This window comes from Raphanus sativus, chromosome 6, assembly GCF_000801105.2.
Source record: "Raphanus sativus cultivar WK10039 chromosome 6, ASM80110v3, whole genome shotgun sequence".
NCBI lineage: Eukaryota > Viridiplantae > Streptophyta > Magnoliopsida > Brassicales > Brassicaceae > Raphanus > Raphanus sativus.
In genome coordinates this window covers 51,889,160-51,912,363 of record NC_079516.1, presented here as the reverse complement: position 1 = coordinate 51,912,363, position 23,204 = coordinate 51,889,160, and the positions used below count along the sequence as shown (strand labels likewise).

General features: G+C 35.5%; 4 protein-coding genes and 1 long non-coding RNA gene across 12 annotated transcripts; 2 read left to right on the top strand and 3 right to left on the bottom strand.

The window, feature by feature from the left end:
* Positions 1-1,333: 1,333 nt before the first annotated feature.
* LOC108805797 (inositol transporter 1) lies at positions 1,334-3,613 on the bottom strand. Its single transcript, XM_018577741.2, has 5 exons — positions 3,305-3,613; positions 3,067-3,137; positions 2,660-2,995; positions 2,228-2,521; positions 1,334-2,159 (listed from the first exon to the last, which is right to left on the bottom strand). The coding sequence occupies exons 1-5, from the start codon at positions 3,450-3,452 to the stop codon at positions 1,497-1,499; spliced, it is 1,512 nt and encodes a 503-aa protein (XP_018433243.1). The 5' UTR covers positions 3,453-3,613; the 3' UTR covers positions 1,334-1,496.
* A 1,335-nt stretch (positions 3,614-4,948) lies between these two features.
* Positions 4,949-6,471, bottom strand: LOC108809945 (F-box/LRR-repeat protein At2g43260-like). Its single transcript, XM_018582076.2, has 2 exons — positions 6,019-6,471; positions 4,949-5,948 (listed from the first exon to the last, which is right to left on the bottom strand). Exons 1-2 carry the CDS (start codon positions 6,434-6,436, stop codon positions 5,101-5,103), a joined length of 1,266 nt encoding a protein of 421 aa, XP_018437578.1. The 5' UTR covers positions 6,437-6,471; the 3' UTR covers positions 4,949-5,100.
* A 1,609-nt stretch (positions 6,472-8,080) lies between these two features.
* LOC108808832 (F-box/LRR-repeat protein At2g43260-like) lies at positions 8,081-9,464 on the top strand. 2 transcript variants are annotated; one of them, XM_056987904.1, is made up of 2 exons: positions 8,081-8,513; positions 8,598-9,464. In XM_056987904.1, the coding sequence occupies exons 1-2, from the start codon at positions 8,090-8,092 to the stop codon at positions 9,419-9,421; spliced, it is 1,248 nt and encodes a 415-aa protein (XP_056843884.1). In that variant the 5' UTR covers positions 8,081-8,089; the 3' UTR covers positions 9,422-9,464. The 2 variants fall into 2 exon arrangements, with proteins under 2 accessions (XP_056843884.1, XP_056843883.1); XM_056987903.1 differs by having other exon boundaries at positions 8,592-9,464.
* Positions 9,465-12,334: 2,870 nt separating this feature from the next.
* Positions 12,335-14,349, top strand: LOC108807426 (probable E3 ubiquitin-protein ligase ARI5). 2 transcript variants are annotated; one of them, XM_056988052.1, is made up of 7 exons: positions 12,335-12,427; positions 12,674-12,718; positions 13,088-13,305; positions 13,414-13,495; positions 13,573-13,736; positions 13,814-13,898; positions 13,987-14,349. In XM_056988052.1, the coding sequence occupies exons 3-7, from the start codon at positions 13,102-13,104 to the stop codon at positions 14,064-14,066; spliced, it is 615 nt and encodes a 204-aa protein (XP_056844032.1). In that variant the 5' UTR covers positions 12,335-12,427; positions 12,674-12,718; positions 13,088-13,101; the 3' UTR covers positions 14,067-14,349. The 2 variants fall into 2 exon arrangements, with proteins under 2 accessions (XP_056844032.1, XP_018435217.1); XM_018579715.2 differs by lacking the exon at positions 12,335-12,427 and adding an exon at positions 12,428-12,559.
* Positions 14,350-14,369: 20 nt separating this feature from the next.
* Positions 14,370-16,025, bottom strand: LOC108807427 (uncharacterized). 6 transcript variants are annotated; one of them, XR_001942736.2, is made up of 6 exons: positions 15,700-16,022; positions 15,561-15,623; positions 15,232-15,483; positions 15,069-15,134; positions 14,846-14,970; positions 14,370-14,625 (listed from the first exon to the last, which is right to left on the bottom strand). It is a non-coding gene; the product is annotated as an uncharacterized LOC108807427 (long non-coding RNA). The 6 variants fall into 6 exon arrangements; XR_001942737.2 differs by lacking the exon at positions 15,561-15,623 and having other exon boundaries at positions 15,232-15,509; positions 15,901-16,025; XR_001942733.2 differs by having other exon boundaries at positions 15,232-15,623; positions 15,700-16,023.
* Between the last annotated feature and the right edge of the window lie 7,179 nt (positions 16,026-23,204).

Here is a 23,204-nt window from a genome sequence, read left to right as displayed (position 1 = left end):
AAAATATCCAGCGAAATGAAATCCAATCAAATAATCTCTTGGAGTATGTCCATCGATGAGACTCAATTGTTCGTAATGGGTATTAGAGTACATATCACCTATCAACACAAACGAATAAATCTGAATTTGTTAAATTTTAAACTCAGAGTGTTTAACACATTTTCAAATTCGTCGTATTACTTAACCAAGCTTATGTGGTTCAAGTAAGCTTTGTTTGGATCAACAAATCATCAAATAATAACCACCAAGCAAGCTTATTTGGATCAACAAACTATCAAATAATATATGTTTCGTATACTAATGTAAAAGAAACAAGTAATTGTAACTTTTGTCTTAAAAAGGTTGTTATTCAGAAATTGTATTGTTGATGGAAAGAACAAAACAAACGCATGTGAATGGGTGAGGATTATAAATGTAGAAAATGGAAGAGAAAGAGAATCTCACACACATGTGAACGTGAGTTACAAGGCAGGAGAGGTGCCACGTGGACATTTACGATAAGAAATGAAAGGGCGAGGACCTTTAAAAGGGACCCATCAAAACAAAATAAAAGACAAGAAGAGACCCAACAACTCACGTGTCCCCATTTTTCCCTTTTCAGCTCAACTAACCAGCACCACATTTTCACACCCACTCTCTTCTCTCTGGTCTGGTCTTCACGACCTTCATGTTCTCCATCATTATCAATCTCATTTGTCCATTTACCACATACATACTATTCTTTTACATGTTCAAGATCACGGGGACGACATCGATGCTATAGTCTTAACTTTATAAAGTGTCCCCTATAAAGAAATGATGACGTTCAGCTTTTACTGATAAAGTATTTATATCGTAGAACATGTACATCAAAAGTATAGTGGAGCTCATTGAAGTCTAGATAAACCATATCGAAAAGAGGATAGAGTTAGTATATAATTATATATCAATATCAGATAAGTACAAAAAGAAGAAAAAAAGTTTGAAGACTGATGATTAAAGTAATAAAGTGTTGAATTGCCAAATCACAAACCTACATTGTATAGTGACACATAAGACAACACACAGGATACGTAATACATCAAACAATATCCAATCATACATTACGGTGGCCCTTTGATGTTCTTAGTTTTATTGCCGTGTCCAAATACATTAAATGCTAATGTTTTCCTCAAATCTATTAATGTTGTGAAGTTAGATATATAGAACAGTTCTTATGAAAAGTCTTATGTTTGTGATTCAACATTCATGTATTCAATGCCCTATTCTCTATGCTTAGACCTTTTGACCATAAACACATGCATCATACAGGGAGTTATAGACAAGAAATCTCTAGAACATAAGACACAGAAAAGACTGGAATCCAAAGTGGACCCTAAACGTATATAATAACAAACACAGTTCCTAACATACTATACCAATTCAAGTATCGCATTACATATCACTGAGCTAAACCGGAACCGATCTTGGTTTACTCTGGAGACTGTGTGATACCACCATGTATGAGCATGTAGCACTTAAGACCGAGACCCTTGCTCGAGTAACCCCTCCATGTTGTTGCTATCTCTGCTACTACCCCAAGCTCTCTCTTTCCAAATCTGCTCAACTTCAGAAAACGTCAGCCCCTGAGTCTCGGGGACGAACACAATCACAAAGACAACCGCAAGAACCGCGATTCCCGCCAAAATCAAGAAAGTAACTCCTGTACCAGCAGCTTCTGCTATTGACAAGAATGTTTGTGCCACAATCAAGTTGCTAATCCAGTTAACCGTCGCAGACATGCCTCCGCATATGCCTCGGTACTGTTGTGGATATATCTCCGAGTTCACCGTCCACGGAACCGGTCCCATTCCCGGTGCAAAGAACGCAATGTACAGAGCTAAGCCAAGCACAGCGAGCCAACCGTAGATCCCTCCATCAGTAGATACATCAGATTGTTTCAAGAACGAGACTGAGAGGATAATGAGAGATACAATGACACCGCATAAACTCGAGAGAGCAAGCTTCTTCCGTCCACAATGATCGATGAAGTAGATCCCCACCACCGTTCCAGCAGCGTTCATTGCAGCAACGATGAGAGAGAGTAACAGAGCGAGCTGGTTTGAACTAAAACCAGCCATCTGCACTATCGTAGGGCTATAGTACATAACAGTATTGATCCCAGTGAATTGCTGAAATGCCTGCGGACATTTAATAAAGTCCCTTTAGATTTCTCAAACAAGACAGCTAAACTTGACGTTTACGTTACCTGGAGTCCTGCTCCTGCGAAAAATGCGAGCCTCATTTCTTTGGATCTAAAGACATCCAAGTAGCTGATAGTGTCTTTCTGTAGCTTCTCTTCTTCTTCAGCTGCGGAAAGATGATTAATCTCGTCCTCTAACCTAGAGATGCCATACATTTTCGAGAGCACTTGGATTGCTTCCTCTTTACGGTTCTTCATGTAAAGCCATCTAGGGGACTCTGGCATGAACAGCATTAGACCGAACTGAACAACAGCAGGAACACCTGAAACCCCAAGCATCCATCTCCATGTTCCTGGAACCTGTCAACAAATAGTCTCATGAAACGTGTATTCGATTTTACTCACAATCACACGCTTCCTTTTATCTTCAAATATCGAACCCTAACCCTAATTTATGAGTGGATTTTTGAGATCTATCAATAAGTCTAAGTTACTAACCTGTGTAAAAGCAGAGTTAACGAGGTAAGAAAGAAACTGTCCACCAGTGATCATCAACACATTGGTGCTCACAAGTCCACCTCTCACTTCAGATGGAGATGCTTCAGCTATATACACCGGTGCAGTCACAGAAGCAACACCAACTCCTAAACCAACCAAGAAACGACCGGCGATCAAAACATATGGATCAGGAGCAACAGCCATAACGATAGCTCCAGCTGCAAAGACTACATCAGCAAACAAAGTCGCCTTTTTACGACCGTAGTAGTCATTGATCCAACCTCCTGACGCAGCACCGATCATGGCACCAACTAAAGCCATACTTACAATAGTTTCCTACAAAAAAAAGGATCACATTCTTTCACTGAAAGCTATAAAGATATAAAGCAACAAACATATATATATACCTGTAAGAAACTGCTCTGTTTAACAACTTGGAAATCATCTTTAATGTACAAAAGGGCACCAGAGATAACACCTTTCAAAATGAGCAAAGAGACACAACTAAGTTCAATGAGATAGTCCTAAACATAAATCATACCACTCCAGTGAGACATAGAGGATTCCAGTTTCAATTCAAAGTAAAAAACTTTCAAGAATAGGTCAGAAAAGAACTCAAATCTGACAAGAAAAACAGAGAGAGACCTGTGTCATAGCCGAAGAGTAGACCACCGATGCCGGCGGTGAGAGTCAAACCGAGAATGTAAGGATTGCCAAAATAAGACATCCTTCTCTCTGGGTACATATCTAAGTACCCTGAGCTCCCTGGTGCTGAATGGATCGTCAGTGTCATCTTCCAAATTATACTCTCTCTTGTTTGCTACCGGTTTGCTCACAATCTACAAAGAGCACAACGCTTTTCAAAATGAAATTGCTGAATCGACAAAGCTCACGAAGAAGAAATAGACAGAATTATGATCTGGAGTTTACACGGCTATGACTACAAGACAAAATAACAAATGTAATAATTTACCGGCGCAATTTTCTTGTTTAATACAGTGTAGGTACACGTGTTATAAGCTTAACTGATAATTGATAACTAGTGGCTCTTGTTTAGTGTGTCTCCAGGCTCTTCTCGATCCATCTATAGCACAAAGACACATTTTACATATGATAAATAGTGGATAATTAAAAAAAAAAAAAATCATCATAATATCTCATCTTAAAACAATAATAACAGTTACCTTACAAAATTTAATTGATAAATAGTAGTATAATTTAGCAAGTCCATATATCCTAGGATTTATTTGTAATGAGTTTTTAAGCCACTGCATAGGTTAATCCTACAAGTTTCTTGCTTCCAAATATTATATTAAAATAGTATTAGCCAAAATGTTGACAAAATATGAAGAAAATGCTTTAAAATTTTCAAAATCTTTTTTCTCATCCTCCGATTTTTTTTTCATTTTCTATTTAATTTTTAACTCATAAATATTCATATAAAACGCACTGATGAAAGTATTTGAATGCTTGATATTATTGATGTTACAACTGTTTTTAGAGAGATAGACGTCACAAATAAAAAATTTCACGAATATATATATATATATCTACATGTTTTAGTTTTATTTAAAAATTGTCCTAATTTTGTAGTTATTACGATATATTTACTATTGATTTAGCGGAAATATATATAATGTATTTGTTGATAATCATAGTTGTTAAACACATTATTAGTGGTAGATTGAGTTTGAATATGTGTATGTAATAGATATGGAAGTAGTGGAAGAAACACAGATTAATGAGGATGATGACAATAAATAATTTTTAGGATTGCAATACATTGATTTTATCATTGAAGCATAATGTTTTAATTTGTAGGTTTCAAATGTTCTTTACGAATCCTCGTTTTATATTATACTCTCATAATCCTTTCCAGTTAATCATAATCTTCTCCGTATTGTTTTTCTTAATCATACATTAAGAAAGTCATAAATAAGAAATAGCTATTATTGCATTGCTAACAACTGTCAAACGAATAGAGGAGAAATTTATTATAGAAAAAATAGCTTTGAGAGTCTTCCACGCCTTTGTGTTTACCTTTCAAGTGATAAAGAGGAGGACGCCGTTCAGTAGACTAATAAACACTATGCTTTACTTGATTTTACAATGCTTAAGAACATTTCAATCCATAATTGAAGACATATGAGTCTGTGCATATCCATCCGAAGAAGAAACAATCTCCTCCTGCCACTGAGAACAAAGTGAAACATTCCCTTATGCTAAACCATAGTTTTGATAGTGGTATAAGGTACTGCTCCTAGGGAATAATCCGTAACAAGTAGAAAATTTGAAACATCGTATGTGCTTGTATAGAAGGGAAGAGAGAATATAAATCCACTTACATTGGTTTAAATGTTATTCAAAAGAGAGGAGAAACAAGCAAGCAAAATAAACATCAAACTAATAATAGTAGTTGCTGGACATAAGACGAGTGATTCCTACTTTCGAGGTGAGCATATATAACCAGCTACTACTAGAGACGTGAACACAATCTCTAGGATCCTAAATTCATTACGTTGCAAAGCTTTGTATATCCATGAACTCGACTCCTTGGAAAACAAGCGGCATCTAGACATCCTTGTTTCCACACTTACATGAGGATACGGATGGCTCGGTTTCAAAGGAAGTGAGAACAAATTCTCCACGTATGGAGATATAACACAAGTGTCCAGGGAGAGACAACGAATCTCATTTGTCCATGGATAATACTTAAACAACTTCTTCTGATTGTCGCAGAAGACAAGATGCCCTTTCTTAGAAACCGACACTGGCGTGAACCACCTTTTATTCCTTCTCCAGGCAACAACTTTAAGTTCTAAACGTATGGAAAAAGTCTTGCTCCATCGTTTTTGATCTGTATTATCCATGCTCCATATATCTAGTCTCCATTCAGGCCATTTACTCGTATTGACATACGCTAGACACTCTTCAAGGTTCACTATCAGCGTTTCCTTCGTGGCCCGGGCAGTAGCCGGAAATGGGATTCTGTTGAACTCTTGTTTATGAAGATCCAATGAAATTAATTTGCATTTCCCATCAATGTGTAACCAGTAGATGGATCCATTCACACAGACAGATTTGCTTCCTGGATTGACCACGTCACGAGGTGGACTCAGTTTACTCCATACACCAGTTTGAACATCAAGAACACCACATTCCACCACAGGTTCCTCTTTCCCAATTTCCCAATAAGAAAAACACAACCTCACTACTTTAAAGCTTCCCGTAACCTTGTCTCTACCGAACCCCATCGCCCAGTTTCCCGGCAAGAAGCTCGACCATAATCCTTAAAAAGAGTTTTGATTTTTATTATTCCAAACCTTTTTTTTTTGTAATGTGGAATTAGAGATTATTACCAAATCCAAATCTGTACTTATGGTTCAAGCCGGAAGAGAATCTCCGGAGCTGTCTGGTCGAAGGGTTCAAAACGATGATCCAATCCTGTTCTGGGAAGCAGAGCAAACCGTCGCAGCTCAACGAGGGTCGTGAGGCGTGGCAGTGAAGATACACGATTTCTTCGTCTCCTTCGAAACGTGACTCAGGGAGGAGACGCGGACGGTCGCCGCAGTCGCAATTGTAAGCGGCTAGGATTCTCCTATTCTTTTGAAGACTCATACGTTTCTCTGAGAACCTCCTCGACTCCAGGAGTGATTTACATTGTTTTGATACGGTTCTGAATTTGAGGATTGATTTCAACGGTAGTCGTATGAATATTTCTTCCAGTAGCTCGGGAAGTATGGACATAGAGTTAGGGCTCTCTTCTTCTTCCCCCATTCTTGTGTGCAGAGAAAGATCAAAAACTCTGTTTCTGTTTATGTCCAAGATTATAGTATAAATCCTTTTAGTATTTGCTAATTAAGTAACTGACCAGATTCTTCGAAACAAATATATTTTTTTTTAATTTGGCAAGACTTTTCCTAAACCGACCAAACCGGATGGCCATGCCTGGTCTCGATGAGATATATATATATATATATATCTCTATAATATTATTTGAGAAGTCAGTTTCTTATGTGTCGCTCTCACGTTAATACTCACGGTGATTGATTACAATGATACCCTTAATAAATCAAATTTATCTAATTATCAGTATTAAATATTTGTTTTATTTTCTTTTTTATTTAGGTTTCCTTTTTTTATAAAGAAAATAAAGAAAATTTATAAATTAAACGAAAATATCTTTTATATATAGTGTAATTCATAATAAGGAAAGTTTACAAAATAATCTTGATTTTAAAGTAAATAAATAATCTTTCCTTTTAAAAATAATCTTAAACAACATAATATATATTTTAAAAGTATTAAAAAATTTATTTAAATCAATCTATTTATAAAATTATTACAAAACAATTTAATAACATAAACTAAGATATCTTTGATGAATAAAATTTGATTTAATATTTTTATGCTCCCTTTTATATTTCAAAATAACATATATGATAAAGAAAATATTTATAAAACTTAAAGCGAAAATATTTTTTATATATAATGTGATTTTATAAAAAGGAAAGTTTAGAAAAATAATCTTAATATTAAAATAAAGAATTGATCTTCTTTTTTAGAATGTATCATTATGTTTTAATGCAATTGTATCTATCATCACTTTGTTTTATAATTTATTTTTGAAAATTAACATACACCAAATTATTAAGTCCTATAATTTGATATGGTTGAATTAGATTAGAAAATTATATTTGAATTTGACGGAATATAAGTAACACAGTATACCCACAAATGAGTAACAATATACCCACAATGAGTAACAAGACCAATCCAATTTTTTTATACAAAGTCAAACATTAAATAAAATAATATAATTTCATTTATACTAATATTTAATACATATAAATTATTGAACGACTCAACATATTACTAAATAAATATGAAATTCTCAAATAATATTACAAATATAGTAACCAACTATTACAATTAACTATCATTGTTATAATTATTTATGTAACTTTAAACTGATCAATACTTTAGTTCATTTTTACTATTTGATTCTAAAAATAACATATATTAAATTATACATGATCTTACAAAATATATATACAGATATAAGACAAGAATCAAATTACATGAAAATAACAAAATTTTAATCTGTATAACAAAAATATCTTAGTTGAATTGAAAAATTCAATCTTAGCTAATATATCCAAATAATAATCAAACCGTTGTGATATTATATATCCAAAATTATAGGTCTAATTAAAATAACATAGTTTTATTTAAATTAAACCATACATATTGATTACAATATAAAATATCAGAATAACTAAAATTTTAAAACAATATATTAATAAATTATTATAATGCATTTACTTTATAAAAATTTATACCCGTGCATGAGCACGGGAAAATCACCTAGTATATATATATATGTTGGTTGTTGGAGAAACGTTTTGTCAAAAGAAAGGCAGTACCAAGATGGTGGAAGATGAAAAACCCCCTAATATGTTCTACATAATTCCCGATCTTCTGGAAGAAATTTTCATTCGATTGCCTTCGAAATCGATCCTCAAGTTCAGAACGGTATCAAAACAATGGAGAACAATCCTGGAATCGAAAAGTTTCTTGGAAAGGCGTATGAATAATACTCAGAGACATTGGAAAATCCTTGCTGCTTACGATAGCAACCGAACGAGTCCTTTCGTAGACAATGAAGAGATAGTTTATCTGCACAGCGACAAAGATGCAGCAGGACGACCGTCGTTGAGCTGCGACGGTTTGCTCTGCTTCCCGGAACAGGATTGGATCATCGTTGTGAACCCCCTCACCGGCCAACTCCTGAGATTCCCTTCCCGACTAGATGATACAGTATCATCGACCTTAGACACTGATAGCGTGAGAGGTAAAATATGTCTTTTTTTTTTGTTTTTTTTTTTTGTTTTTGAAGATATGGAGTCAATTGTCTGAAAAAGTTGAAAAGTTGCAGGAGCAGGGATGGCTTTATTTCCGGGATATAGGGCAATGGGATTTGGTAGAGACGAAGTTACGGGGTTGTATAAAGTGGTGAGGATGTGTTTTCATCCTGTGGAAGAAGACGACGAATGTGAGCTTCTTGACGTTGCAACTGGTGAATGGCGAACACTAAGTCCACCTCCTTGCCAGGTCGAGGTGGTAAGAAAGTCAGTTTGTGTGAATGGGTCAATCTACTGGTTAACGGTTGATCAGGACTACCGAATACTAGCCTTGAATCTTCACACACAAGAGTTCCACTACGTGTCGGTTCCAGATACTCCGGTCACGTGGTTCAGAATCCAGATACTAAATCTTGATGACCGTCTAGCCATAGCCAAAGCGACAGGTGGGCATCCTGGTTGGAAACTAAAGATATGGAGTATGGATAAAGAAGGATGGAGCAAAACTTATTCCATAAGTTTAGCCGCTCTAAAGATCAGCCCACTGGATTTAACTTGGTTCACGCCGTTGACAGTTTGTGAGTTAGGGAATGTTGTCTTTTGTGACAATCACAAGAGGTTGTTCAAATATTATACAGAGTCAGGCGAGATTCGCTGTCTCTCGTCGGATATATGTGTTATATCTCCTTACCTCGAGAATTTGGTGCCACTACAGTCAGAGTCAGTCAAAACATCTAGATGCAGATTGTTTCCGGAGCAAGGTTCCAAGATTTTTAAATGGAGCAGTTTTTGGATCCCAGATCTTGCGTTTGCCAGTCTAGTTATAGTTGGTTATATCTGTCTTCGTTCTCTAGCAGTGCCTTGTTCAGTCTCTACGAGTTTTAGGAATTTAAATTGATGTTAGTGGATTTCTTTGCCCCCCTTGCTTATAAACTCGTACACAAATACCATGCTTCAGGTTTTGTTTATACTTGTTTACATATATTAGCTTGAAACAAAAATCTCACAAGTATGGTAACTAATCGTCTTTCTTTTTTTCTAACATTATCTGTTTCATTGTATGGATGCAATGACTTTCACTTGTGAGATTACATTCTAAGCTCAGTGTGCTTAATCTTACTTTTTCCAGTGAGCTTAATTAGTCTCATTTGGTCAATATAACTCAGTTTTGCCTTTCACTTTACATGCCAAATAAAAATTTTCGTGCGTCATTTAATGATTTCTAGTCTCAATCTTCAGAAATCGATACGGATTCTGACTAACGAGAGCCGAATGAGAAACACACAAGAAAAGTGTAAAGTTTGGTTGGCATGTGCCAGCAGTGCAATTGCACGAGGTCGAAATTTACCTTTTGCTAATTTTTAGTTAAATTTAAGTCATTTATCTAAAATTTAGGGCCCTGTCTGCAAAATCTGTTTTATCAATACTATTAAAATTGAAGTGTGACATATTGATATAGGTTAAGTCCAACAATTATTTCATAACTGCATCAAAATAACACCTTCTAAATATTGATATATGTTTAATGTAACCATTATTGTTTTGTAACTGTATAGAATATTACGTGGAACGTGGGTTATTTTTTGACTAAAGGCTTTCAGAGGTGGGTTATTAAAACTGCATCTAAACATATAACGTGATATATATATTTATGTGTTACTCCATAATTGTAGAAACTTCAATGCTTATCCCAAAACAATAATATCAAGTACATGATTTTCTTTATACAAAAGGGTAAATATATTTTATATTTTTTTCTTTACTCCTATTTGTTATGTAATAATATGGCACAGATCTAATTTATAAAAAAATATATGTAGTGACAAATTACATTAATATTATGTCTAATTTATATCTTTAATAATATTTACAAAATCCATTTTTAATTGCATGAAAAAATATTTGTAATATTTTTTGTTTCGTGTATGTGTAATATTAACGTTATTATCATTATATATGAAATCAAATTATGAAAGTTTAATGAAAACATATATAATTTTATCTATTTAATTACTATTTGATTACTAAACAAAATTATAACTATAATTTGTAATTAAAAATTAATAACTATTTGCGAATAAAGTACAAAATTAATGTGTGAAATGACTATGACACAAATGTATAGTATATATATTTAAAATGTTTGGGTTTCCGGTAAATAGGTGAAACCATCTTTTTAATAATTTTTTTAAAAATATATTTTACACTATGATTATAAAAAAAATATGATTATAAAGAAAGATACAACTCTGAAAATTAAATTTGTAAAAAATATGTAAAACAAAATATATATATCCGCCCGGGTAAGAATCTAGAAAAAAATTGTATATCTTTATTTATGTCATTTATTTAAATATAAAACAAATTGTATGACTTTATGTCATTTATTTAAATATAAAACAAATGGTATGACTGTACTTTAGATTAATAATTTGCTTAATCAAATGCTTCTAACCACTATGCGGTTAAGCCCCTAATCTAATTGTCCATGTTTTTAAACACGATAGTGTTTCTATATGATGGATAACTTTTCACAAGCCCATTTGTAAATATAATAATTGTTTATTATTTTGAAAAAAAATAGATATTACATTTTGAACAAGGACAATAGTTCCTCATACATATGTTTTCTCATATAGGAGACGGTTATGTATATTAATAATTACAGTATTCCTTCTTTTGGTTTCTACCAAATGCATATGATTAACCTATATTACTCTATTATAATAAAATTATTTTATTATACTAAAATCTATTCTATTAAATTAGGAATAACGTATTGTTATAGGTGTAATCTAACTATTTTAATACAATTATTAAAACATTTTATTAATCATTTAAGAAAAATATTTTATACAAATATGATTATAAGAAAACACAAATATAATTAAAAACAAATATAAAAATTAAATTACTAAAAAAATATAAAACAAACAATATACGAGGGCGGGTCAGAACTAGTTGTGTTCTTAAAAGGACAATGAGCTTCCCTGCCCCTATTTCTCTAGAGCCAATCTTCTTTGGGTTCGGTAGAGTTCTTATACCCTTATTTCATAATTTATTTTTAATCAAAAACCCAAAATCTCAAATCAAATCCTCCTCTCTCATCAAAACTAAACCCTAACTCTCTCTATGGATTAGTGAACCCATGGGCAAAGATTTATATTCTATACATTTCAAATTTGGAAAAAAAAAAATTAAAATCGTTTTTAATTATATTTTGATGATTTTCGTGAAATTTTGAAAAATTCGTTTTTTGATTTTTGAAATATTTTTATCAAATTCTATAAATCAAGTAAAAAATATTCATGTTTCCAGTTTAATTTTATGATTTTCCGTTTGCCATACAAAATTAAAAGAAAAACCGAGCTTATTAAAGATTACACAATGAAATATAAGGGCATTGGAGCAATTGGTTCTTCTTAAAACAGTTTATATAGTGAAGTTATAATTTAGGTCCAAATTATGAAGTTATAATTTGTACAGGGCCCACAAGTATAGTGAGCCGGGCCTGGTTTTGACTGAAAGTCGCTACGATTATATGTATTCCATGCATGCAAATATACATTAACGTAACAACTTCAGTTACTGTTCATTTTTTACATTACTAGACATATAATAATCTTATGTTTAGTTTATGTAGAATTTTTTTTATGTAATACATTCCAAAATCATTCCGTACGATCTATCTTAATAATATATTTTACTATTTTATTGTATTAAATAAAAGAAGTATAAATAAAAACTATTTGCAAAAAAAAAAAGTATAAATAAAAATTTCAGGTATAATGCAGAAAAGAAAAATAGAAGGGTTTAAAACTCTTTCTACAATCTCCCTCCCTCTCTTTTCTCTTTACGAGCTCATATCCTAACAGAAAGAGGTCTGAGATATAAGTTGACTCGGGTACGAAAGTTTCTTCACTTTTTATTCAATTTCTGGTGAAAAAGATCCAGTTTTACTCTGTTTCATCGATTCTCTCACATAAGATCCAAAATTCTACTCTGTTTCATCGATTCTCTTAAGTATCTATTCAAGGTAGAAAGAAACTTAAAGTTAGGTTAAGAAAAGAGTACTTGTTTCTGCATTTTCTCTCTTCGTTTTCTCGGGAGAATCATCCAAAGTTTCTTTTTCCTCTGTTTTTTGTTTAAGGTTCAGAGCAATCGAGAGAGAGAGGAGATCGTGACTCAAGTTTGGGTAAGATAAACTTCTGCATTTTTTATCCAATTTCTTGTGGGAAAGATCCATTTTTCCTCTGTTTAATGGATTCTCTTTCGTATTGACTTCGGTTAGGTTAAGAGATGAGTACTTGTTTCCTCTGTTTCTCATGGCTTCTCTTATGTATGTATCTTGTTTAAGAAGGTATCCAACGAGACTTCAGTTAGGTTAAGAAACAAATACCTGTTTCTGGATTTTCTCTTTTGCTTTTCTCGTGAGAATAATCAAAGTTTCTTTATCGGTATCAAGAAGACTTCAGTTAGGTTAAGAAAAGATTAGTCTTTTTCCTTGATTTTTATGCATTTTGTTGAAGAGCAGAGAAACTGAGAAAGATAAGGGCTCGTGTAGTTCTAGGGTTTAGCATGGAGGAGGAAGTAGAACCTGAGCCGCATGCCACTATTAATAGGTTGGTGAACAGAATCAGAGTCTCCAAGGATAGAGCAACCATTCTCCTAGTTTTGTATGATTGGGATGAGAAGAAATTCAATGGGGAGTTTTTGCTATCTGACGAGTACGCATCCATCGCAAGCCGTTTCGTAAGACCACCATCATTTACCTCGAGCACGGTATGTGGTTTATGAACTTCGGTTATTTAACATCTTCACCAAACACTTAGGTCGAATTTGACAAAGATGCCTATTTAATCTAACTATTTGATCGTTGGTAACATATAGCGTACGTGCAGTAGGTGCAATGCCTTCACACTGTCAAAGAATCTGGGATGTGGTCACCATCTCTGTGGCCAATGCTTTGCAGGTTACTTGAGTCTGCATTTAAATTTGATTCTGCATTGAAATAATGTTCTTAAACGTTTTTTTTTCTAATTTTTTTAGGTCTCATCGAGTCTCCAATTCTTGAGGGGGGACTCGTTATGATGTGTCCTAACTATGACTGTGGGAAATTCCTTTCACTTCATCTTCTGAGAGATCACCTGTCCAGCGAAGCAAGAGAAAAATATGACATTTCTCTCAAAATGTCTTATCAGGCGATTTTTCCTGTGAGTCAAATGATGTAGTTAAAACTATTTTTCATTCATTAAAACTTGTCATGTGATTTAATTTATTTACTTTGCAGGAAACGGTTTGGAATAGAGCAGTATGTTTTGTGAGATCGTCTGCTACGTCACTTGCTACTTCGCTGTTGGATATAGGGGTTCAAGGTAATGCTATGATTGACGTTAGGTTTAATATTTTTTTTATTTCATTGTCAATGCTTCTTTAGCAACTCTGTTCTTCATTGCAAAACAGGGTTTAAAGCAGCTCTAAGAGCAAGGAGGGATGAGATTTGCATGGTTGCTATAATGGCAATTGTTCATCTCCTTGAGTGAAGATATCAAAGACCGTTCTGGTTTTGTTCAGTAGATTTAGAAGGGTTTATATGTGTAAGAAATTAGCCTCAAGCTGCAAGGGACTGTTACTATATGGGTATATCCTCTTGCTTTAGAATATGTTTCATTCTGCAAACTAAAAATGAAAACAGGGCAGACAGCAAGAATGTTTTAGAACTATCTGCATAATAGAAATACAGACAGCAGCAACTTGAGAAGATAAATGTATAAAATCATAGTTGTAAAAGAGAGCTTCTGCTAATGATATAATAACACATACAGTAATTGATGATCACATGGCGATGCAATGTTAAAGAGTATCACGTTATTGGTGTATAATAACTTCACTGACTGTGTAGTGTATACAATGACAGTACGTAAAATGCTCTAATTTTGAAAATTGTATGAAAGTTGGGGTGAGTCTAGAATCTGTACAGGTGGCTCAGAATGCGAGACATGCATCAAACGCTTAGAGCCTTAGACGGTACCAGACAGTAGCTTCTGAATTCCACCATATTTTGTGGGAGTTTAGGAAGATCCCACAAAGCTGTCACATTTTCTGCAGGAAATAAATGATTTTGGTCAGCGAGGTAGAGCAAAAATTGGAGCACATGACTTTGTTAATTTTCTTTAAGAACAAACTGACGCCCTAGATAGATGTGGCTAGCGACATGTCGAAGTAAAAGTGTGTCCCAGAGGTAGCAAAAAGAAAACCAACTTGTAACATATATGATGCGTAGCAGAGTTTATTTACAAATCAGTTTGAGAACAACATTTACCTCCAACCAATTTGCGATTGATGTTTGTGGCGAGAATGACCTTTGGCTCCACACCAGAGGCAACTAATTTGTTATTGGGGAGGTTGCCTACGACGTCAAATACACTCAGACACACGATTGTTTCCCTGCAGTGTAAGGAAGATTAACGGAGTTGTAAGCTTCCAGAACTAATATTACCATATCCCCCCCTTAAAGGTCACCAATGGAGTCAAATTATTAATACCTCTGAACCATTAGACGTTATGTGCTCTGTGTTTAGTCAAAGTTGTCTTTATGCCCCTAACTTTAACTATGACATATACATTAAAACAGGAGGAGGGACATTCAAATGGAGGCATCTAAAGTATTAAATGGCACTTTAGTTTTCAAAAATTGAAGCGACTCACCTGGTACTTATGTGTTAGTGTCGGCCAGTAGCATCAGCTGTCATAATTACGGAACCGGAACATCTCCGTTGGAATATGGCAGACCATTGATGCTGTCTAAATAAAACTTGTTTGCTCGGTGAACCTAATACAAACTGGTACAGTGGTAACTCCGACAGTGTGAAGTTTTGATTGCTCCTAGTAACTTTGAAGCCACTGTGCTCATAAGTGCTCCTTATTTGAGGAGTTTTGAAGGTGTTCATACTATGCAAGCTAATAGAGCCATGAATTAGGATAGCCTGCAATCATGAATCAATACAAATCAACCAGATGTGACGAAGATAAATTACCTCTAGATGTGATCACAATAAAGGTTGAAGCTTCAATTGAAATAGCAAGTACCTTCTCATCAACTAATACCATAGAGAATGAGAAGAGATAAAATGTAGATGCATATGCAAATTATAAATTTATGTTATGCTTCCATACCTTTTCGTGTTTCTTTCGGATAAGAAAACAAATACATGTCTAATATAAAATTACACAAAGCTTGTTCCAGATATCAGAAAGCTCAAGTCAGATGCAATTAAAGAGCAAAGTTCAAAGAAAAACATCAAAGAGAAACCGATTACAATGGACAATCATATAGGGGGTAGAGAGATGATCAGAGAGAGAGAGAGAGAGCCTCACAGAATCTGATGAGACGCAAACAAATACGTAAAACAAATGGAATAAAAAATCAACAAACAAAAGAGAATTCGAAAACATCTCCCAACGAATTCAGAGGATTGAATTGATGAGTTTCTTCGAATTTATTTGTTGTATTGAGAAAAAAAAGTCCAGATGTAACAAAAGCCCATCCAAAGGAGTGGATTGTGAGAAATTAAAACGAAGCCTAGATGTTACAAAAGCCCGAACGAATTGTACAAAAAAATCAATGGAACGCTGCGTATTGATTATCACGAAACGTGTCGCACCCATAATCATTGATTTTATGACATGTCTCAATAGAAAGGATATACTTTACTTATGATCTATTTATCATTTTTTTGTATGATAACCAAATTAAATACTCCCTCTGTTTCATTATTTAGCTAGTTTTAGCCAAAACTTTTTGTTTCACAATATAAGGTGTTTACATAATCCAAAGTAACTTTTGCATTAATTAGATATTAGATGACCAATCAAATAATACATACCTTTTAATTATTGATTGAATTTATATATTAAATGTTATTTTTTCAAAAATAATCATTTTCTTGATACTAACACTTTCCAGTAAAACTACTTAAAAAAACAGAGGGAGTAGCTAGGAACAAAATAGACTTGAAGACTGGAGGAGATCTCGCGATGGTACGAAAATGCTTTCGGGTGAAAATCACACAGATGATGAGAGTGCATGGAGGGTCTCCGGAATGTTTTTCCGGTGAAACACGGCGGGGTTTGGCCGGCGTTTGAGAAGGTGAAGGGCGAGGCGATACGTGTTCTCTATGTGTGAGGATAAGATCAGTGTCGGTCGTTCTCTTTCGGTTTGAGCCATGTGGGCCGTAGGGTTTGGGCTTTGGCCGTTTGTTCCTTTTTCTTTGCTATGTTTAGTGGACCGGTTGGGCTTCACCTTTTTGTTTAAATGTTGAGCTTGATCCCCATTTATGGGGCTTGTTCTCGGACTTGGCCCTTTAATAAACTAAAATGAAAAAAAAAAAGCTAGGAACAAAATAGACATTTCCAAAGATGTGAGAATTTATCTTTTGTCTCCGACAAAATTAATCTTCCATTAAAAAAAAACATTGTCTCTGTCTTCTTCCCCTACAATTACTAGTTCTTCGTCTTCTTCCTCCTATCATCTCATCTCATTACCTTTCAACTATCAGATCAGAGTGATTCAAAAACTTTTCTTTCGATTTCGTTTTGTGTTTTTAAAAGGAAAAAAGTTTCTCAGCTACACCATGTTTACCATATTATGGTGCAAACCATCCCAAGTTTCGTAATGTGTCGATAACTACACGATGTATATGATAATACATGCCACATATACGATGTTAATGGAAACATAGTGCCAACATCACATCGAGGTCTAATTGATTTTAGCTTAAATAACTGGGGCCAGAACGTAATTAACAAAATTAAAAGAAATTTAAGCAAAGTCCGACCCGACCCAATACGTAAACCCAGTCCGAACCAAACAATAAACCCGACCCAGACATATTAACACTTTCCCAAAATCGATTTCATTGATATTAGGGTTCCAAACAAGAAAAAAAAATTGGGGATTTCTAAAAGAGAGAGAGATTACAGAGTTTTCTCAGACAAAGAGGAGATTGCAGAGACAGAGAGGGGTTTCGTGTTATAGGTTAACCTTCGGTGAAACTGAATCCAGATGATCTAATCGAAGTAACAAGGCGACAGCGACAATGAGGTAAGACCCCTTTTCATGTTTTTTTCGATTATTGGAATAAATTGATGGATTTTACCATGTGTTGATGATATTTTTATTGTAACAGTGATTCAATACTGGTGAAGATAAATTGTTTTCATTCGGGTGTGTTCAAAGATGATGAAGATGGAAAGCTAAATTATGTTGATGGTTTGTTGGAGCAGTTCGAAGTGAATGGTGATGCAGCTTATGAAGAAGTTCTGAAGATCATTGTTCAGAAAATTAGTGTGGGGAGAATGTGGTACAAGTTACCATACGAAGATATCTCAGAGAAGAAGGATGGAGAGAAAAACAAAAAGAGGATGGCTTCTAATGGTCGCTATTATGGGGAGCTTGATGTCTTCATAGAGAAACCTGATGGTACTGTGGTTGAGGCAGAGATTGAGCACGGTGTAGCTGTTGATGGTACTGTGGTTGAGGCACATGCTGAGAACGAAGCTGTTGACGGTGACGAGGATAATGGTGATCATGAAGCAGAGGAGAGTGAAGATGAGTATCAAGCGAGTGATAAATCTGATAATGAGGAGGATATTGACAGGAATTTTGAAGAGGATCTTGAGATGATTAGGGATGAGAACTATGAGGATGAGATAATAGACGAGGATGAGGTATATCCTGACACGGAGCAGTCATCTGATGACGAAGAGGAACAAGCTGAGAGGATGGCTAATAGGGGTGAATTAGATGGCGTTTTTAGTCTGAGGCAGACGTTTTACAGTGGTGAAGAGTTCAGGAAGCAAGTGATCAAATATATTCTGAAGACAAGAAGAAATGTAGTCTATGACAGATGGGAGAAGACAAAGATTGGTGCTAAATGCAGTGGTAAAGGTTGTGTGTGGCGTATATACTGCTCAGTAGAGAGACCCATCAAAAAATGGATGGTGAAAGTGTATGTTAACACACATACTTGCCATCCCACAGGTAAGTGTAAACTCATCAAAAGCCCTGCCATTGCTGAAGTTATGTTGGAGAAAATCAGGAAGGAACCTGAAATGAGTGCTCCTATGATCAGAGAAGAGTTTAGGGAAACATACAACATCATCATCTCCCCCGAGCAGGCAAAGATTGTTAGGCGTATTGTTCTTGATAAGCTACAGGCAGAATGCAATGAACATTTTGCAAGGTTAAAAGACTATGAGACTGAACTATTAAGGTAACATTTTTTTGGTTTTAAATTTCTTAATATTGTATAGTTAAGTGTCCTTATAAGGGCCTATGAGATGAATAAATGTTTTTTTTTTTTTTTTTACAAATGCAGGTCAAATCCTAATAGCAAGATTGAGATCAATACAACAACAAAACTAAATGGAGCAAAAGCATTCCACTCCATGTATATCTGCTTTGACAAAATCCGTGTGGCATGGAAGGAGTAATGCAGGCCGGTTATTGGATTAGATGGGACATTTCTCAAGCACAGCTCTCTGCAAGGACTGATTCTTACTGCGATAGGAAGGGATCCCAATAACCAGATATACCCAATAGCATGGGCTGTGGTCGACTCTGAGAGCAATGAGAATTGACAATGGTTTATTCACAGGTTGAAGATTGATTTGGCATTAGGCGAGGGTGATCTTGTGACAATCATATCAGATCAGCATAGGAGATTAATTCATGGAGTTGCTGTTGAGTTGCCAAGAGCTGAACATAGAGCTTGTGCTAGGCACATCTACTCTAATCTGAAGAAGAATCATAAGTCTGATACTCTAAAGCCACTCTTCTGGCGTATTGCAAGTAGCTACAATGAGGCTGACTATGAGAGGAGTTTGGACGTTTTCAAACAGTTTGATCCACTAGCAGCTGAAGATCTTCTGAAGAAGGATCCTTCTAGTTGGTGCAGGGCTTTTTTCCGGATAGGTTCGTGTTGTTCTGACACTCATAACAACTTCACAGAGTCTTTCAATAGGACTTTGAAGATAGCAAGAAAGAAGCCCTTTATTCAGATGCTTGAGTTGATTAGAAGAGATGCGATGCAGAGGATAGCTACTAGATATAAGACAGCTTGTAATGAGACAGGTCTTGTTACAAAGAAGGCGAGAAAGGAGGTTCAAAAGTCTTGTGATGAAGCTCAGCATTGCTATTCTTGGCCTAGCACAGGTGGTGTTTATGAGTGTGTTGAATTTTCAAATGGTTACACAGTCAAATTGCCTTCTCGTACCTGCGCTTGTAGGAAATGGGACTTGTCTGGAATCCCATGTCGCCATGCTGTATCTGTTATCCGTGAGAATAATTTTGAGGTTGAAGATTATATTTCAGATTATTATCTGACATCGAAGTGGCGAGGTTTGTACATGGATGGGTTGGGGCCTGTAAATGGTCCAAGGTTTTGGAAGCTATCTGGTGCAGACCGTATTGAAGCACCACCATACAAGCGACCTCCTGGAAGACCAAAAGGGAAAGCAAGGATTAAAGGAGTGCGTGAATCACCCAAGAAAAATCAGACCAAAGTTAGTAGAAAAGGAAGAAAAGGTCATTGTGCTGTTTGTAATGGTGAAGGCCACAACTCAAGGAAGTGTCCTAATGAGGTATATTGTCATCGCAATTGTCTATGTTTTTTCATTTCTTGTGTTTGATTCCTTTCTTTTTGTTGCAGTCTGATGAAAGCAGAAAGCGTAGGCGTGAGAACATGGAACAACAATCAAATGAGCAAGCAATTGAGGACGTTTCCTCAACTGCACCAACTGCTACACAACCTTGAGTCCTCTCGGATGTCTTCTTCTTCTCTCGGATGTCTTTTTTTCCTGTTTTGATGTCTTTTTTGGTCTTTGGATATGACCTTTTTCAGTTCGGATATGTCTGTTTTGAATGCTAAAAATGATGATATTACTTTTGTTATGTATGATTGTCTATTTTGGATGTTAAAGCAAGTAGTTCAAACTCTTTTTTTTATTGCTAACTGAAGTTGATTTCCAAAGATTTTCAAACCATTACATAGTTAAGCATTACAATAACAACATCACAAAGATTTTTAAACATAATAAGCATGTCTTCAGAGCTTGAGAAAAGCATTGATGATGTCTTCTTCCACTTCAGCATTTTTGGCCAAACCATTCTGAAGCTTCGAAATGGTATTCTTCAGTTCCATAATCGTCTTGTCCTTCTGCAGAATTTTATCTCTAGCTTCAATCAAAGCTCTCTTTTGCCATCCAAAAGGTTCTTCCTCATCGAACCAAAGAAAAAATCTGCAACCACTTCCACTCTAACACAAAGACAAAATTAAAAACTTCCCAAAGAACTCCATAACAATACATACAAGATTCACATTTAGCTTGTACCTTGTATTTTTCACACCCATATAACCTTCGAAGAGGATTTTTATCCGTCCAAGATTGAGATATCTTTGCTGGCAACCCACAGTAACAAGACACATTGCTTTCATTTGCCTTGCCCTTTCCCTTATTGTTCCAGAATTCCATCTCTCTTTCTCTCCTTCTCTCTGTCTCTCTTTCTCTTTCTCAATCTCTCTCTTTGTCTCTCTTTCTGGTTCAAAAGGCACGATGAACCCTAAGAAAATTGATTTGGGGGAAAAGGGTTATGCCTGGGTCGGGTTTACATATTGGGTCGGGTCGAACTTTGCTTAAATTGTTTTTAATTTTGTTAATTACGCTCTGACCCCAATTATTTAAGTTAAAATCAATTAGACCTCGATGTGATGTTGGCACCATGTTTCCATTAACGTCGTATATGTGGCATGTATTATCATATACATCGTGTAGTTATCGACACATTTCGAAACTTGGGATGGTTTGCACCATAATATAGTAAACATGGTGTAGCTGAGAAACTTTTTTCCTTTTTAAAATTTGGATCTTTCTTCTTACCGATTACACTTTTGATTTGATAGTGAGTATTAAGTATCATGATGTAGTTTAGTTAACCGGTTTGAACCGGATGGTTTACTTGTGTATATAAACACTTTGTAGATCAACATTTACAATTAACAGAAATAATATTCATTTTCCAAATCCTCTCGAGACTTCGTCTTCCTCACGAGAGCTTTCATTTCTGTTCAATCTCAAGTTACTAAAATGGTATCAGAGCCATCGAGCTCTTCTTCCGCTTGAATCTGCCATTGTTGAGCTCAGTCGTTTGTTATTACCGATTGATTTCCTCTTGCAATGGTTTCTCTGAAGAACTTTCTGCGTCACTCGATTGGATCTACTGCCTCAGCAATTTCAGCTCCGATACCTTTACCGGTGAAGTCAAATCCGGTGATTCACGCTTCGCATAGCTCTGTTGATGCAGATTCTCCGGTTTCAATCCATACGCCTTTCTTCAAACAATTGATTCTGCGAAAATCGACTCGATCCACCGCCTCGACAGATGAATCTCCGATTTATTCTCCAGTGGTTGTCAATCAGACCTCTGGAACTTCGCGAGCTGTCACATCCGCGGAATCTTTGGATTTAGTCCAATCGCATCTCTTCCTTCAACCGGATCGATTCCAGATCTCTCTCGGTTGTTCCACCGATCATTCTACAGCTGCTTTGATGGTGATTGCTCACAAGGTTGGGTGTTATACTGGTAAAGCAAGCTTGTGTGCTTGGAACTCTTCTATTCCTGAAGATTTTTCTTCAGTTTTAGTTCATCTTATGGCTGATCTAGTGATGAACTCGTATCCATCGTTTCCTGGTTTGATTGAACTCATTGTTCCATCAGAAATGATTATTCCATACGGTTTTCTATCAAGACCACCAGAGAGAAGTTTATGGTTTGCAGATTTCTCCTTCCTCATTATAGATACATATTTTGGAATAATCTCTGTAGATTATGGAATGATCTTAGCTGGGGATGATATTGCTGCGTTCTGGCTTCGTTTTGCACACAGATATGCATATAGAGAGGGGGAGCTTTTGTTAGCAAATCCTAAACAGATTCATGGTTGTGGTGAAGCTCGTGTGATGATACATGTGGCTGTTTGTTCTGCATTTTACAGTATAGCTGAGACAGCTTCTTCATTAGATGTGGCATCCGTTGATCTGTTCAGAGAATCATATGTTACTCAAGAGCAACAGCTTTCACCAGAGGACTTTCTCTCTCACACAATACTGCAGTTGTTTTCTGCTCATGTTCTACATGGTGTGTATTCCTCTCGTATCTTGTTGCAGCATAGTGCTGTGTTACAGCAACCTGATATTCATGTTCTGTTTAGTTCTGTTGGATGCAAGCATGCTTGTAGTTTCAAGGAGTTGTATCTGAAGTGTCTTCAAATCAGTGGCGTTAATCAGCTGAAACATTCTGCACTTGCATCTCATGTTGCACATCTATTAACTGCTTCATACATTCTGAGTTTTCTCAAGAATAATTCCAGATTTGACTCAGCCTATTTCCTATCTAAGCAGCATGATGTGGTTTATAGGAGTTCAGAAGATGAAGCTGAATATACTTGCTTGACTACTGCTTCTTGGGAATTGTATTGGTCCTGCAACCTTCTGCGTAATCTTCACATGGTTGCTTCTGTTTTATTTTTCAGTGATGATCAAGCAGCTTTACACAGCCTTAACAAGTTAGTCTATCATGAGCTGCTATTGCAACAGATTGTGCCTCAAATCATTCCACAAAG